Here is an 18,705-nt window from a genome sequence, read left to right as displayed (position 1 = left end):
CCCCATTTTATAGCATATAAACAAATTTTAACGATAACTATTCAACCTTAACTTTGACTTAACTTTTTTTAAAAACTTGGAGAATCTGGAATTTTAATAGAATTCAAAAATTGATTTATTTTAGTTTAATATCAACACTCCCCGTTTCTGTAATTAAAAAGTTTGAAAACTGAAAGTGCTGTAATCATTAGAATGCCATAGGAAATATCACATCATAGCGAACCTTTTTTATATTGTAAATGACAATGGGAGCTTTGAGTGGAAAAAAATATGGGTATTGCCCTAAAGTCATCTTGTAGAGGTTAAAAATGTTAGTTAAAAATGTTAATTTGTGTGGTATTGACTCAATTTGTAAACAAGACACTTAACAGGATAAAGACAGATAGTGTTGTTTAGCTTATGTCAAACGGATGGCAAACCGTCATGTCTTGCAAATTCAAACAAAACCAAGCATCTGACCATGTCACTAGGTCTGTGAGAACAAGTAGGCTATAACAACATAGACAGTAAAGTATAACACACCACTAGAGGGAAGCATTACAGCCCAGAAACAAATGGTTACCATTTTCAGCAGTACACTCTGCTGACATCTTAAATTAAAGATCTTTTGAATGTCTTTTTGAAAAAAAAGTCTTTTTTTTTTTATACGGTAACAGTTTAGTTTAGGGTCCAGTTCTCACTATTAACTAGTTGCTTATTATATTACTAGGATAATGGCTGCTTATAAGTACTTATAAAGCTCATATTAATGCTTTATTCTACATGACCATATTCTACATTCCATAATTAACTACATTACTAACTATCAATAAGCAGTAATTATGAGTTTGAGGCAAAAGTGGTAGTTAATTGTTAGCTAATAGTGAGAATCAAATTCAAAACTAAAGTGTGACCCAAAATACTCGTTTCAATAACGTTACATTCTCCCATCTCAATTTAGTGTACAGAGACAACTGACATTCGTAGGTTGACGGATTTAAACTTGATTTAACTTTGCATGTTTAAATGTATTTGGTTAAACAATTCCCTGATATAGGCCTTCATGTGCATCATCATATAAAGAGTACTTTCATTACCACTAAAACTAATATCATATAAACTGATCTATGATCAAAATGAGCTACCCGTAAAAACCAAAATGAACTCAGCTGAACTCTCAGACTATCATAAAGATGCATAACATAGTTACATTTTAATTAAAGGGGACAAAAGACAAGACAGTAGGCTAAATGTGACACTCACGACATATGAAAACACAAGCCAAATGATAATGGGAATGTTTAAATTTTTTATTATTACCATTAGTGTTACACATCAATGATTTTAACAGTATATACAAATGGTTCTCTCTACCCCCCTATAACCAAAAAATTAAAAAAAATAACCAGGGGTCAGGCTGAGTTACACATGCAACTCTAAAATGGGGAAATTATTATATCCAGCCTTTCCTGTGACCTTCGTATTCCTTTAGCCAGATTTCTATCAAACATAGACCCACCCACTCATCATAACAGATGACAAATATGGCATTCATAGTGGACAAAGAAAATATGCAGAGTTAAGTTTTGAATAAGATATAAACAGCATATTAATATTTATCAGATGAACTGAACCATATAAAGGGAGGGGGTCAGTGGTTATAAACAGCTTAGTTTTTATGGCAGAAATTGCAGAAAGTTACAGACCAGCATATTATGATGAATTTATGGAACTTTGTTTGCTGTATGGGCGTTGGGTTAAATTTAGTTTGCATGTGAATAAGACCAGTTACTTTTATTTTCGTAGGAAATTTGACTCTTGGTGTCCTCCGCGCCAGGTGATAAAGATCATTTCGTTTATATTCCACAGAAACTGGACATGTTCCAGATGTGGGAGACCACCATTATGGGGAGGGGTGTGGGGTAAGATAAAAATGGAACTGCTGGATTTGCTTAGAATTTTTTTCCTCCCAAAACCCACCCTCATATTTTGCCTTGACAATTTTAATCTGTGCTTTTGTGTTTCATGGTTAACTAAAGAAGTAAAAAGATAACGGAAAAGAAAAAAATGGAATGATTTTAGCAAACATATTGGCATCAAAAATTATAAAGAATTACAAATTATAAAGAAATCATTCCATAGTTCAAGATGAATCAATCTTAATTAAGTTGTTCTTCTGTTTCTGTCTGAAGTGTTAAGTCATTAATTGTTTGCAACCTTCACAAACTCTTGTGTAGGACAAAATAGTGCAGTCACAAAAGTAACCAGATCTAAAATCTGGCTGGTGAACATGGAAATAAACAACAGCACCACATTCATTCATTATTTGGACAGAAACTGAAACTACTGTATGTCAATATTATTCAAAACCCTTTTATACCAGAGCATCTGGTGCAAGAGGCTGACAAAAGTTTAGGTTTGAGAGGAAGACTTAAGTCCCCAAGGTCAGTCTCTAGGAGTGTGTGCTTCTCTGGATTGACATCTCCAAGGCATACTGGTGTTCTGGTTGTCATGGCTGGAACCCTCACATCTTACTGAAGCACTCTTTAGCGTTGTTCCACACTTGAATTCCCTTAAAACAAAACATGCTTGTGTTTAATGCAACTATGCAACTTCTGCCTAATAAATAGTCTGATGAGTATAGAAACAGGGGTTTTGCAAAAACAAAATAATTGTTTTATTTTGTTGGCACGGACCATACTTACCTTCTTGCACATGCTAATCTGCATGATGGCATAGCTGATGAGAGCCTCTCTGAGATCATGGTCTTTCTGCTCTTTGAACCTTTCAATGTCCACCCATGCACTTTTCACATACTCGCTACAAAAAAGACAAAGCTATATTGAAACAATTTTGCCATGAAATGGAATGAAGCTTGACATGAGTTGTTATATCCTCAAATCAACATATTTTTAAGATCAACTCAGTTGAATAATTAGCCTGGTTTTGGGTTCACCTTTCTTTCACAGAGGCTGCAACAATATGAGCAAAGTATGTGCATTTGGAGCATATCTGTCCATTTCATAAATTTTGTGCTGCCACAGAATGAAAAGGAAAGGCAGCCTCATAAACCCTGAATTTAAGTATGATAATCATATTTTCTGACAACATTTGCAGCTTTTTGTCATCAAAAGAACATAAAATGCATATAAAGTGAACTGTACAGTCATCAAGCACAATTAAAAATTTTTAGGATTAGTATCAATTATCTGCAATATATTCTGAAACTGACAAGCATGAAGTTTCTCAAGGGTGATCTCGAAAATACAATAATTCTGACGTGATCAGCAACATAAATCACAGAATCTGTGTTGTGCCATGGTCAGAGGGTTTAATTCAGTCGTGTGGTAATAGTGCACTGCTTACTCGCATTCTGCGTTTCTTTCTTTGACCAGTTCCTCTCCTTCTTCAATCTGTGTCTCCAGCATTTTCAGCTTGGCCTCTCTCTGCTCTGGGGTCTCTTGTCCAAACAGTTTACTGGTCATACCCTTCAGAGAGAAGGTCCGTACCGTCTACACAGGAAAACAAGTCAGTGACACCCATTGGCCCGCATTAAGCCACACTTTTCCTCCCATGTTTTTTGCAGAAAGCTGAAATATGGACGCTTTCCTTCTTTTTTTTGTTGGCCAAGTGGGCCTAGTAATTATCCATATCAGCCAATCGGGTCAGAATTTGTTATGCATGTCGTTGGCTTTTTGTGCAGCTCAAATGTTTACATGTTAAATGTGCCATTGAGGTTATCTATCCACCCAAACAGCAAGGCGCACAATTTTAATTGCATAAAACTATTAAAAACACTCACTAGTAAACCCGAATCCTTCTAAAGCAGAGGTGGACAAACTTTTTACTACAAAGGGCCAGAAATCTAACTAACTAACTAACTAATCTAAAATTTAGATTTGTTTTATCCTATACATTTCAAAGCAGAAAATAAACCAAAAATGCTGATACATTATATGTGTTTTATAATGGTCTCTCTATTTCCCTTCCTCTCGTGATATGACATAGGCCTGAGTTGGAATAAAAACAATAAGACTTGCTGGAAAGTCCCTTATTCCAGACGCAAGAAGGGTGATGTGGAGTTCTGTCTCTGAGTTCTGTCATGTGATTGAATGGACACTGACCCCAGTGGCGAGTTCCTCCCGCTGCTGTTTCTTAGAGGTCAGATCCTGGGCGGCCATCTCCAGTTCAAACTGTGTCAGTTCATGCTTCCTACACACTGCCCTGTGAAAACACACATTAACCACAACATATACAAAATTAACCATAAAAGCAGACAATCTTTTTATAGGCATTATAGGAGAAGACTCAGAGATGTTATCTTGGAAAAAGGAGGTTGCAAAAAGTATTTAATAAAAGGGGGCAAATTCATGCCCAACGTGTTTTGGAGAAAAACATTGATTTCATAATGTGATTTCCCCCCCACTTTCAATTCTTTTACTTCAATGAAATGTTAGATTTTTGCTAATTTTTTTAATAACATATCAAAAGGATTAACAATGCAGATTTATTTGTGACAGCCATCTTTGTTCATATTTACCAAGCAGGCAAATAATTCTGACCAGCACTGAACTTTTTTCTTATGGAAATTGTTAAACTGAAAGCCTAGGTGACCTAGGAAAACCAGGCACTGATGGGGGATTGTGTAAATAGTTTAAGAAAGTTGCATATGTGTAACTTTATCAGCCAGTGGAGGCTATCGGCTCCAAGGAGTTCTGGGAACGGTGCAGTTTGAACAAAATGTACATTTCTAATCAACCTCACTGTTATAACAGCTTGTGTTTAGTATACTTCAGTTCAAGTTTAAAGTGGTCCTGGTCCTATTATGCTTTTTTGTTTAATTTTTACAACTTTCTTTAGTGTGTAATGTTGCTGTCTGAGCATGAAAAAGTTCTGCAAAAGCCCAAAGTTCACTCCAAAGTGAGTTAATCTCTATATCAGTAAGCACTGTTTCTGAACTCCCTGAAACTCCTCGATTCGATTGTAGTCTTGAGTTTTCTTCCAGGAACGTTCAAGTCACCATAATTTCCGCCCAAGGCATACACAATAAAAAGGGGCGAGGCCTGGTTGAGTTGCATTAGTAGTGTGTTAAGGTAAAGGCTGTGTCATTTCCAAAACATGGTCAAAGCAACTGACCACAACACACTGTTTCAGCCAACCAAATCAGAGCACATTGTGTTTTCGGAAGGAGGGGCTTCAAGAAGTACCTGACAGTCTGGGAAGAGAGGTGCTGCAACAATGTAAAATATTTGTCAAATAATGTTTTATTGCTGTTTTTTTTTTGTTTGTTTTTACATTCAAACATGAAAACCTATTCTAGTAGACCCCAAAAACTTGAAATAAGACCAATTATGCCCTTTTTCAAATCTTGATTTTAAAGTTGCCAATGAATGTTTACAATTCTCATTTTGGGTGAACTCCCTCTTTAACATAAGGACATTAAGGCAGCACAAAATTAATACTGTACCTTACTGCGTCTGCATAGAAAAGGTACTCCTTCAGCTGGTCAGCGTAATGCTCCTCTTCCTCTAGAATATCATCTACAGAAGCAGCATACCTGTAACAAACAAAAGTGCCCGATAAAAGGGTAGTTGACATATAACTTGTCAATGAACTTCACCTGATAATGTCACAGATGTGTGTACACTACCATTCAAAAAGAACGGGCTCACTAAGATTTCTCTTGCTGGTATTGTATGTTTTGCACTGATGCCAGACTTGATCTTTTGTTATAAATAATCTTGTTTTTTGGTTTGTTTCCCTTAAATTCCAACTAAAAAGATCAAATAAATCAAATATGATGATGTACTTTTCATTTAAAATAATGTAATCACCCGAAATAGGCATTACCATGTCTTCTTTAATAAACCACTTTCCATTGAGTTTCCAGGAAAAATAACTATATCTTTTATATACTATACTGTGACCATGACATAATATTTTGGTCATACTGCCCACAACCTAACATCACAAACTGGCATTCTGGTAAAACTACATGTATGATCCTCTCTCAATCAGACGTAGAGCCTGTGGAACGAATGCCAAAACCGCAGCAGAGCCAGTTTGGGGTATTTTGAGGAATTTTTAAGAATAGGTGAGCGACATGATCCATAAAACAGTCTGACAGCTGCCATATGTGGGCTGATGATAGACAGGTTGTTTCTTTCAATGCTGAGACAGACAAGCAGCGCATTGGGCTCTGACCTTTAACCTTTCTGCTAAGTATAGCAATCTGGAATCCATCAGAACATGCAGCAATATAAAACCAGAATAAAAACAAAAGGGACTGGTTAAAGACTCACTGAGGAGATTTATGCAAAAGAGTCCCTTTTACAACATCCTCATCATAACGTTGAAAAAAATAATGATACAGCTAAATATTTTGGCCATGGCTCCAAAAGATTCACAGCACGGTCTGCCAGCAAAATCAAAACCCGAGCCTCCCAAGGGCTCATCTTTCTGGCTACTTGTTATGGGGGTCGTGAATGGAAATATGAGAGGATTCAGATCAATCTGGCAAATGCGTTTTACAGCTCTGTAGCAGAAGCACACACATGTAGAATCACAGGGAAGTCCTGGGGTGTATCATACAGCACTTCCCTCAGCTCTTGGAGGGTAACAGGATCGTCCCAGGTAGGAGAAATACAATCAAAACCAGCTGCAATAAAATCTTGCACTAATCCTATAAAGACACATGAGAATTGCTCATAAAGCAGCCTTCATCTGTGTTGTGTGCGCTGTGAACTTACGCATCCATGTGATGGCCGGCGCTCTGCAGCCCATCTCCCATCTCTTTCTCAATGGCACTCCACTCGCTGTCCAAAACAAACAAAGACTCACATTAAACCACTGCAGCTGACCACAGCTACACAATCGCAACCCAAAAGATTTACCCCAAAAATGCTTCTCACAAAAACAGTTCACAGAGCACATTATAAAACATGCCTGGCTCTTTCAAAATGAGGGTACATTACTGTGATTGTAACATTGTGAGATAAAAACCTGTACCAACTGGTCTATTCATCACACAGAATGACTGTATAGTGAAGACGTGAAATATAGTGCACATCATATATGAAAAAAACGCAAATGCTTTTACTTTCACCGTTGATCAAATGAATCCTTGCTTTATTTATTCTTTAAAAGTAAAAAATGGTAGTGTGCACGGGACTGTTTCAATAGCTGTCAGTAAACCTAAACCGTCTTTTTTGGGACATCGGATAATGACATGCATATAAACATGGTCATTATATGGAAAACAGGAGCCCAGACGTTCTGCAGAACAACTCTTTGTGTGTTGTAAAAAATGTAAGCCATATGGGTTTTGACCATATGGGTCCAGGTCTCTCTGGAAGAAGAGATAGTAATATCTAAATGTGATTGTCCTGGTTAAAATAAAGGAAATAATGGGTTTTGACATGACATAAGTAAATAATTTATATCAAAGTGAACGATTTCCTTTAAAAGAAAATATTACCTAAAGACTCTTCCATAATTTCCATGCACTTTGTAGACTCCATATAGGCGATCAGCTGCTCTCTATAAAAAAAAAGAAAGAAAAGAAAAAAAACAAATTGTTGAACTGTTAGTAAATGAATCTGATTTTTAGAAACATTTAAAAATAATAATAATCATTATCATCATCAACAAAACAGCTAATTTCATATTTAGATTCACTCTATGATTCTAATGCAACCACATATTAAATTAAGATTTATACTTTAGATAATTTGGGGAAAAAATTTAAAAAATTGCCTAAAATACTAATGTTTTTCTATAGTAAAAAATGGTGCTTTCAAAAAAGTACAAAAAAAATTAATGAAATCACCAGAATCGCTTTCCTTAAAATTCTCATCCCTAATAAAAACTGATAAATACTTTTGTTTGACTGAAAGGACTTTTTCTAATAGATTGAGCAGCATATTCGGCTGTGTTGACTTTGTTTACACTCACCGCTCGAACTCTCAGCAGCTGTGAAATAACAGACTGCAGCTCATCACCGTAGTGTTTCATTTCTGCAAATCTCCTGTGAAACACACACACAAGTCAAGTTTCAGGGTTAACAAACAGAACGGTCATATCTTTCTGCATTTCATGACTCTGCGTAACACGGTTTGCAAAAATAACTTACTTGTCTGGGTTCTTCACTCTGAATGTGGCATTTAAAGCCTTTAATCTTGAATCGGCCTGCAAAGAGGACACATGCCAAATGTTGACAGGCATGTTTGGGTTTTTGTTTGTTCAGATGGTGTAAAACAGAATTATAGCCAGTTCTTACAACAATTTTTTTTAAACGACTGAGATCAGATAAACACTGCAAATATGGCAATAATATACACTAACATAAAATACTGCTGCTCTTTCGTGTTTGATCTAGAACGGTCCAACAGACTTCCTGTGCCTGTTTACATAAACTACAGCGTACTGATAACAGATTCCTCACCGCAGTAGCAATTCAGTCACTTCACACAATTTTTATTTGAAATCAACACATATTTTGTCAGCTTCATATCAACATATGAATAGTGACCTATGGTGTGAAGCGATATATATAAACAACAGAGTCGTGGCTAGAGGGTTAAAGAGAGAAAGAACCCAATGAACTGGAAAGTGCTGATATACCTTCGCCTGAAATCCTGTCTCAAACACGGTTTCCTTCCAACCATTTTCCTGTGGGGCAGAGAAAGGATGCAATTTCTGACACTGACAAAGGGCATTATCAGCATTAAATAATCAGTTAAAAAAAAATTTTTTTTCAAGCAAAGGAAATTAGGGCTGTCAATTTAACAAATTAATTAAGTTCAATTATTTAAATTCACAAATACTAATGGAATGTTGTGGATGGTAGGCCAGGGATAAGCTTACACTACCATTCAAAAGTTTGGGTCAGTAAGAAATTTATACTTTTAAATAGCAAGGATCAATTAAAATGATCAAAAGAACCAGAAGAGACTTTTACATCATCAACTTTTGAATCTTTCTATTAATCAAAGAATCCTGAAGAAAATGTTTCATCGTTTCCACAAAAATATTAATCAGCTGTTTTTAACATTGATTATGATAAATTATGTTTCTTTAGCAACAATCAGCATCACAGAATGATTTCTGTAGAATCATGTGACACTGAAGACTGGAGTAATGATGCAGAAAATTCAGCTTTGCCATCACAGGAATAAAATACATTTAAAAATATTTTAAAACAGAAAAAAGTTATTTTAAATTGTAATAATATTTCACAATACACATTTTTTTCCTCAAATACAGAGCGTTAGTGCATGTTCAATAATATAAAAAATATATATAATATACCGGCTTTTAAAGCCACTTTTTATAATGACAATACTTCATTTGATTGCCTTGAAAATTTTATCTTTCTCAAAAAACATTTTTCATTGGTATTGTACATGTGGCTACCATGTAATAACTTAATTTCAATTTCTACTAGGCTGTCAATTCATTTTAACTTAAAAAAAAAAAACATTTGACAGCTTAGTAGAAAAAGAAATGAATTGCTTACAAAAAAAAAAAAAAAACCTTTAATTACAAATTAATTACAAATCTTTATATTGGAAGAACTTTATTGTCCAGACTCTCTACCTCAGTGAGGAATGAATAGAAGATCTTGTCATTGGACAAGACTGGATGCGAGGCCACTCGAAGCAGGAAGTTCTCTAGTCCAACCCTACGCCTTTCCACAAAGTCAGGGTCCATGTTGTCTGCTGTCAGCTTGTGCCAGACAAATTCAGCCTGTTGTACAAAGCATGAAGTTACAGTGTATGAAGGCAAATTGTATTTACGAGCAGCAGTAACCACAGCATCTTGTTTGCATACCCGTTTTTCAGGCAACGGCGGAACCACCACAAATGGATAGGCAACTAACAAATAGTTTCGAAGGAGCTCAAATTCACTGTAACGCCTCCAAAGAGAATCTGGGACAGGATTGGTCCCTTCTGATGCAGCATCCACAGGCCTAAAAACAGAATAAATGACTGTCAGAAGTGGAATGAAACTTAAAGAAATGCTAACTTTAAATAGCCTTTCAATAAAAAATGTGTTAGGTTTGGTATAAACTGTAAGGCGTATGCCAGTAAGTCTGGGCTACCCCTCAAGAAAACAAAAGGATCTCCTGAGAATTAACTAATTAATTCTTAATTCTTGCATATGTAACAGCAACATCCGAGACGCACCACAAAGTGCAGCACACACCTCATTTTTACTGTCTCATCATCTCCCCCCGCTCCCCCTTCTCCTCCTCACCTAAAACTCACTGAAAACCTATGCAATGTTAAGTGTGTACAAAAAGGTACAATACATGTTTGGTATCATTTAAAGTGTCTCAGTGCGCCTGGTAAATTGTCTCATTCTCCCAACCATAATGAAAAGCTAAAAGAAGTAATAAAATATGAGAAATGTGGTGTGCCCCTTAAAGGTGTCCCCTCCCTCAGATCCTCCATTCAACTACCTCCTGTATGTAAATGAGTATTCAGGAATCAAGAACATTAACAAGAACATTATGATGGCAGACACCACCATTTGGTAAGCATATTGAATTATCTGGGTTTATAAGGAAAATTGGCAAAAGGTTTGAGGAGTCTGTAGGTAGACTTCCAATACGATCGCTGTGTGTAGTTTTCGTTGCCAGGTAAATATTTCTACAATTCTTCGATTTCTGAATTGTTGTTATTACATATGATTGACCGATGATTTAATTCTATGAATTGGATTATTGTTTTATTACCTTGTCAATAAATTGTAAACATTTGATTTTATTCTGACTGACTCTGAAATTGTTTTCACCAAGTAGATTAAACGGATTCGTATGTTACCGCAAGTCTGCGTCAGATTAGTGACGACTAATATTTGGCACTAATTCAAGTGTATTTGGTTTTGCAAAGACAAGAAGTGAATTTCCATTTAGAACAGCAAATGCTGCTTGACCAATCTAAATTTGGGTGTGTCTTACCTCTGTTTTATCTTAATGTTACTTTAGATAAGTGTACGTGGGAAACAACAGCATTGCCAATCCAAAGCTATTATAAGAGAAGTAATGTTGGTCAGCTTATGTCTGTAATAGTGGCCATACCTCTACTGAAGTAAACGATACGCTAAATTCAAGTGTATGCAATTCCATGGGGGCTATACCAAAGTATATTTGATTGTGTAAGCGTGAATGTGACCAATCTCAGGTATATAGCAATTACCTCTGTTTAGTGACCGAAGCTGGCGAGATTGTGATCGTGAGACCCGCATTAAACAAGGCGTGAGGACCTCTGAGCGACATAGCTTCCTAATATGAATGGTACAATATAAGTAAGAGTTAAAAAGAATAACCAAACATTCGCTCACATTTAATGATGCTCTGATGTCATTAAAACCTTTTTGATTTATGGAGTCAGATGAAATAACGAGGTAATACATATGAGAAAATGTATTTCATTTAATATTGTTGTGTTGCGTAAAAGAAAAGACAGTAACGCGCAGAGACCTTCACCCGTCCTATCGGAAACCCCCATTTGGACCGATAAACTGGGCTTACAAAACTTTGACATATACAGTACCGGTCAAAAGTTTGGAACATTAATGTTTTTAATGTTTTTGAAAGAAGTCTCTTTATGCTCATCAAGCCTGCATTTATTTGATCAAAAATACAGTAAAACAGTAATATTGTGAAATATTATCATAATTTAAAAAAATGTTTTTTTTATTTTAATATACTTTAAAATATAATTTATTTCTGTGATGGCAAAGCTGAATTTTCAGCATCATTACTCTAGTCTTCAGTGTCACATAATCCTTCAGAAATCATTCTATTCTGATTTGATACTCAGTTATTATGTAGGAAACAGCATTTAGTTTAAACAGAAATCTTCTCTAAGAATAGAAGTCTTTACTATCACTTTTGATCAATTTAATCCTTGCTGAATTAAAAGTATCAATTTCTTTCAGAAAAAGGAAGGAAAAAAAATGACTGACCCCAAACTTTTGAATGTTAGTGTATTTTTTTTAACAAAATATTTCTATTTTAAATAAATGCTGTTCTTTTTTTACTTTTCATCAGAGAATCCTGAAATAAAAATACTAAGCAGCAAAACTGTTTCCATCATTCATAATAAACCAGCATATTAGAATTATTTCTGAAGGATTATGTGACACTGAAGACTGGAGTAATGGGTGATGAAAATTCAGCTTTGCATCACAGAAATAAATTATATTTTAAAGTAAATTTTAATAGAAAACCATTAATTTAAACTGTAATAATATTTCACAATATAACTGCTTTTTCTGTATTTTTGCAGAAGAGACTTCTTTCAAAAACATAAAAATAATAATGTTTCCAAACTTTTAACTGGTGGCATGGTGCCCCTAAAGGGACCTTAAAAAAATAAAAATATACAGACTTTCACATGCTCACGAGAAACTATCGCGATGGTTTCTCGTGAGCACCTGTCTGTGTATATATATATATATAGTATTTTTTTTTTGTTGCAAAGGTCCCTTTAGGGGCTCCGTACTTTAGGGGCTCCATAGTTAACAGTTTAAGCTAATTTCTAAATCAAATTAATCTTAAATAAACAGTAGAGATCTATGAGCTTTCAAGTTGTGGTTCTAGTTTATGAAAGCAGTCATTTTAAGAGCCTTTTCAAACACGTCAAAGGTTTAACAGCGCTGTGTAATCTTGCTGAATTCCCAGTGCATGAAGCCATGACTCGAGTGCTGCTAATTTAGAAGCAGAACTCCACTAAATCACACTGCGGTGTAGGAGCATGTATATGAACTCACCTAAATGAATTAAACATCTCTGCAGTGTCAGTAATCCGTTCATATTGTCTGTATAGGCATGCCACTACATTTTGATCAATGAATTTCAATTACTTTTCCAGTCGTTCCCTTTTATTGGATGACGAATAAAATCAAAAGGTTGGCTGATATAATGTCAAGATATACATATAATATAGCCTAAGTCCTAAGAAATTAATACTTCTATTCAGCAAGGATGCATTTAATTGATCAAGTGACCGTAAAGACATAATGTTACAAAATATTTGTATTTCAAATAAACGCTGTTCTTTTGAACTTTCTATTAATCTACTCTGAATTTGTTTTATAAGTTTCCACAAAAACATTAAGCAGCACAACTGTTTTCAGCATTGATAACAGTAAGAAATATTTCTTGAGCAGCAAATCAGCATATTAGAATGATTTCTTAAGAATTATGTGACACTGAAGACTGGAGTAATGATGCTGAAACTTCAGCATTGCCTTCACAGGAAAAGAAATACATTGTAAAACATATTAGTTATTTTAAATTGTAATAATACTTCACAATATTACTGTTTTTACAGTATTTTTGATCAAATAAATGAAGCCTTGGTGAGGATAAGAGACTCCTTTCAAAAACATAAATCATACTGACCTAATCTTTTGAACTATAGTGAACACAAATGCTCAACTTAAACACTTGTTTTACACATTATTTACCGTGTAAACAATTAAATTCCCTGATATTTTCAGATTTTTTTTTGATTGTTGGAGGCCTCAATTATACAAATGGAAAAATGCAACAAATTAAGAGATACAGAAAAGGAAAAATACATGAGGGGGGAAACACCGGAAAAAAAAGGGTAGACTTTGAAATAAGATCCTAACTTCCCAAGGGCTACAGGGAAGAAATGGGAGCACATAATGTGCTCCACACTAATAATCCATGATGAAATCAAAGCACAAGGAAGGTGCGGATTGGCTGACAGGCATTCTCCACTCAGACTGTACAACTTTCCCCAAGATCAGTGGCACCAAACTGCTCTCTAAAGCCCACTGTGTGTGTGCAGTATGCCTTCCACATGGTGCTTACAAAAACATGTGCTTCCTTTTATGGAAACGAGTAACAGTACAGCACTGTTAAGTTATCTCCATGTATAAAGAATCAATAAAGCCAAAAATGTTGTGCTAACGTTAGCATCACGATTACTATTTATATACTTTTAAGGTTAGGGATTTGAACAAACCCTTAATCCTGAGCATGTAACTCATCACGTACCGTTTGTGCAACAGATATGAATGATACCTCAAATCATGCATGTAAGTCACTATGGATTAAAGCGTCTGCCAAATGTATGCATTTAAAAATGTAAAAACTATTCAGACAACAAAGCTGTATTTATTTGAGCAAATAAACACAGTAACAGTAATATTGTTCAATGTTATTACTATATAAAATAACTTGTTTTCTATTGTAATATTTTAAAAAGCAATTTATTCCCGTGATGGCAAAGCTAAATTTTCAGCATCATTACTCAGTGTCACATGATCCTTCCGAAATTATTGTAATATGCTGATTTGGGGCTTAAGAAACAGCATAGCAAATCCCTGGCAACCGCCCACAACAGCAACTTTTTGCATGAACAAGCTCCATTCTCATTTAATTAAAAAAAACTGTAAAAATCTAGTTCTGGGAGCTTATCCATTTTTAGACGTACCAAAAAACATGTTTGAAAAAGTCTTGGTTGCAGGCAGTGATTTCATGATTTTGACCACTAAGTATTGTTTTCGAATCATGTGATAATATGTTATTGCACTCTGGCCAGCATGCGTGTTTGGCCCTGCTGGAAACACAGACAAAGCACATCTGCCTGAAGCGCTGACTCATCACCCTCTCCAGAATGACAAGTCCCTCTTTCCAACACAAAGCTTGGCGGGGTGACGGGGTCAGAGTGAGAGGTGAAAGTTACACTTCCTGTCCAGTGGGATACTTCTGTTTTGTTTTATTTGATGTTGAAAGAACATGTTAAAGTGACAGACCCAGGCACAGGAAGAAGAGGTCTAGTGTAAACATTTAAGTAAAGAGAGGAAATCCGATGGTCTCTACCAGTCCGGCTTCCACAGTTTCTGAACTATAGTGTGCCGTTACTATTTGATGTTTTGCAGTTTGCCATGCTAGTACAGCGCGAGCGAGTTCAGTCAGAAAGTCAATGTGTAAACTTACCTTATCTAGAGCTGATTATTCATATTCACAATGGACAAAAACCATTAGCTCCATACTTCCAGCTGTCATTGCAGGCACATTGTTTACATCTCTAAACTAACTTCATCCAAACCCCTGACCTTCATTATCATGTCAAGAAAGGAACACATGCAGTACTTGTGACATGGTAGGGTTTACATGGCTTCATTTAAAGAACAAGTATTTAGTAAATACTTTTGTATAGTTTTGGCTTAACCACAGAATAAATGGTTTATGTCAATAGAAACTCCACATGTGGTCAGAATTATTGGCACCCTTAGTAAATATGATCAAAAATGGCTGTAAAATTAAATCTGCATACTAGTTTATCCTTCTGATCTTTCATAATTTTATTTTAGCAAAAAGTCTAACCTTTCACTGAAGCAAAAGAATTGAAAGTGTGAGGGGGGGGGGATTACATTATGAAATAAAAAATTTTCTCCAAAACACGCTGGCCGTAATTATTGGCACCCTTTTATTAAATACCTTTTGCCAAGATACCAGCTCTGAGTTTTCTCATATAATGCCTGATGAGTTTGGAAATCACCTGACAAGAGATTAGAGACCATTCCTCCATACAGAATCACTCCAGATCCTTCAGATTCCCATATCCATGTTGGTGATTCTTCTCTTCAGTTCACTCAACAACTCATCAGGTCAGGGAACTGGGACGGCCATGGCGGAAGCTACAATTTGTGCTCAGTGACACATTTTTGTGTTGATTTTGATGTTTGTTTTGGATCAGTGTCCAGATGGAAGATCCACCCACAACCCATTATAAGATTTCTAGCAGAGGCCGTCAGGTTTTGATTTTTTATCTGTTGGTATTTGCTAGAATCCATGATACCATGTATCTGAACAAGTAGTCCAGGACCTTCAGCAAAATAAATGATCCAAAACATTAAAGATCAATCAGTATATTTAACCGTGGGTATGGGGTACTTTTTATCCCTGCTTGCTCCAAACCCATTTGGTGGGTTTCCTGCCAAAAAGCTATTTTTTAAAGTTTCATCTGACAATAGAATCTGGTACCTCTTGAACTTCCAGTCGTGTCTGACAACTGAATTTGCTGGAGTTTTTTTTTTTGGAGGAGCGAGGAGGATATTTCTTGAAACCCTCCTAAACAACATGTGGGGATGTAGGTGTTGTTTGATGTATTTTCTTTTAGGCTTTCTGACCCCCAAGACTCAACTAATCTCTGCAATTCTCCATCTGTGATCCTTGGAGAGTCTTTGGCAACTCAAACTTTCCTTCTCAAGGTGCATTAAGACAATATAGACACCTGTCCTCTTCCTGGCAGATTCGTAATATCTTTACTTGATGGGAACTTTTTAATTATTGCCCTGATGGTCCAAACGGGGATTATCAATTCTTTAGCTATTTTCTTACAGCCACTTTCATATTTTGTGAAGTTCAACAAACTTTTGCTGCACATCAGAACTATAATCTTTGGTTTTACTCATTGTGATGGATGAATAGATGAATGTTTTTCTAGTTTTCTAGTAAATATTAATGGGAATATACTGTACCTCAGAGATATTTTACTCGTAAAAATTCTATGGGTGCCAAAAATTGTGGCCAATTTGTTTTGGAGAAAAACGTTTATTTCATAATGTGATTTCCCCCCCACTTTCAATTCTTTTACTTCAATGAAAGGTTAAATTTTTGCACATTTTTGAATGAAAGATCAAAAGAATAAACAATGCAGATTTATTTTTACAGCCATCTTTGATCATGTTTACCCGGGGTGTCAATAATTCTGACCACAACTGTACATGTTATAATTCATCAGTTGATGATTGGATTGAGGCAGATCGTAATGCATGCTTGCAATCGACTGTAAGAAAGGGGTAGAGTTTATGTAGACAAAATGATTGGAGAAGTCCGGCATAAGTCACCAGAAATAAGTCTATAATTTCACTGGAAGATCAAGTTATGACATTGAGATTAAAAATGACGGGGGCAAAAAAATAAATAATAAAAACTAAATAATAAAACATGCACGAATGAATGGTTCACAATAAGATCTATAACCTGAATTTATTCAATAAATTTAATGAGTTGTAGCACTGTGAAAGGGAAGTGTCTTACCGTGTCTCTATAAGATACACTGTATAAGTCTCCTGCATGTTGACAGCATTCTTGCCGGTCCTCTTCTCAGCTTCAGCCACACCAATCTCCATCCTCTTCAGAAGACTTGTCCCTTTTTCAACCATCTGTAAAATTGTATCCAGAAAAGCATAATGTTTAATATGGATGTTACACCACTACAGTATCCTTATGATATTTTCAATGCAAAAAAAAAGCACAGGTATTTCTATGAGCAGATTTCACTCATGTTTTGACAGATTTCCTGCTGAATCAGGACGTTTGAACACATCGAAGCGCACGTCCCTTTTCAAAAAATCTGTTCAGAAGTCTTCACAATGTTTAGGTTAAATCTTCTGCTTTTATTTTCTCACGACATTATTTTTTTCCATGCTTATAGTTTTGCTCAGTATGGGTAATCCCCATCAGATACAAAAATAATGTCACGAAAAAAGTATTATTATTAATATAGTCAATGAATTAATGAATGATTGGATTACACAGGATGGTTTTAAACTGACTTAAAGCACCATGACAGACTTAGGTTTACTTTCATAAAAAGAAAACCAGATTAAAAGGTAAATTTGTGTTAAGAACATTGTAGTAATAATTTGATTAATTTCTTAAAGTCTAAAATTATGTTATAAAAATGTAAGATAAAATATATTGGACATATTTTGTCCCATATTTCAAGCATCAACCCATTAAGAAATTCGAGTATGAAGCAGTAAACAAGACCTAACAATTTTTTGATATAACGCCAATCTACTGACTTGACTTGAACATGAATCAAGGATGCGGACTAACACATCATGATGACTCTATGATATACTGGGTGTTTACAAACTACGTGGCAAAGGCTCTTCATTGACAACATAAAGTAAAGCAACTTTCTACTTGTGTGGCTTTATATAATTATTGTTTGCATAATTCACAAACACTGTAATACAAAAGTGCAACAACATACATCAAGCTCATGTAATGTGTTCGCAGAACCTCCTAATATTTGAGCAATTTTGATATGGCCATTCATGAGCCAAAGCAAAACTGCCGTCCCGCACATATCAAGCGCTCGCACGCGCGACATCTACAAATCAGCACACATTATCGGCCACCCTGCATTAAAAGATTATGTTACGGGCTTTACCGTGTTTTTTAAATTGTTTTCCGACTCCGAAGGAGTCAGATCTGTGTTTCCAATCACCGCTATATCTTCGCTTCCTGAATCCGCCATGGTTTGCCCGTCTCGCGCTTGCGCGTTGGCCACTTTCACTGTTTCACAGCAAGTATGTGCGCGTGCACGCGCGCGTGACATACAGTTACTCATAAAATAGCACGAATGTTCTAAAAAAATCATTCTATTGTTGAAATTATTAATATTAATAAAAAAACTGATTAAATGGTGTAAGGGGATATGTCTCATTAACTTTATTAAGAGGATTTTAGTGGGTTATTTTTCCCACTTTACCTGAGAAAACAGTTCGAGCATTACATTTCCCAACTGTGTTCAAAAGTCTGCCATTATCACGAAATTATTTGAATATAGCTATTTATATTTTGTTGCAGCGTCACGAAAAAAGTGCGGAATCTGTAAGTTTTGTATGGCTTAACTTTTGTGGGAAAAAATAAAAAGCCTA

At 35.5% G+C, this 18,705-nt stretch overlaps 1 protein-coding gene across 1 annotated transcript; it reads right to left on the bottom strand.

Moving 5' to 3' along the window:
• Window positions 1-1,268: 1,268 nt before the first annotated feature.
• On the bottom strand, window positions 1,269-18,362 carry snx4 (sorting nexin 4). Its single transcript, XM_077215777.1, has 14 exons — window positions 18,216-18,362; window positions 17,072-17,196; window positions 9,811-9,949; window positions 9,577-9,726; window positions 8,602-8,649; window positions 8,111-8,166; window positions 7,933-8,005; window positions 7,457-7,518; window positions 6,729-6,794; window positions 5,447-5,536; window positions 4,104-4,203; window positions 3,346-3,491; window positions 2,685-2,799; window positions 1,269-2,551 (listed from the first exon to the last, which is right to left on the bottom strand). The coding sequence occupies exons 1-14, from the start codon at window positions 18,300-18,302 to the stop codon at window positions 2,504-2,506; spliced, it is 1,305 nt and encodes a 434-aa protein (XP_077071892.1). The 5' UTR covers window positions 18,303-18,362; the 3' UTR covers window positions 1,269-2,503.
• Between the last annotated feature and the right edge of the window lie 343 nt (window positions 18,363-18,705).

This window comes from Siphateles boraxobius, unplaced genomic scaffold (genome assembly GCF_051911475.1).
Source record: "Siphateles boraxobius isolate OS27281-9 unplaced genomic scaffold, OSU_SipBor_1 7, whole genome shotgun sequence".
NCBI classification, from domain to species: domain Eukaryota; kingdom Metazoa; phylum Chordata; class Actinopteri; order Cypriniformes; family Leuciscidae; genus Siphateles; species Siphateles boraxobius.
This window is presented reverse-complemented; position numbering and strand designations above follow the sequence as displayed.

What these genes read in the sequence shown, in the direction of transcription:
- snx4 (XM_077215777.1), bottom strand. Translation starts at nt 18,302, where the DNA reads ATGGCGGATTCAGGAAGCGAAGATATAGCGGTGATTGGAAACACAGAT. An exon ending in AAAACAATTTAAAAAACACG is followed by an intron (nt 17,197 to 18,215) that starts GTAAAGCCCGTA and finishes ACAATTTTACAG; the next exon opens with ATGGTTGAAAAAGGGACAAG. An exon ending in CGCCGTTGCCTGAAAAACGG is followed by an intron (nt 9,727 to 9,810) that starts GTATGCAAACAA and finishes TTTGTACAACAG; the next exon opens with GCTGAATTTGTCTGGCACAA.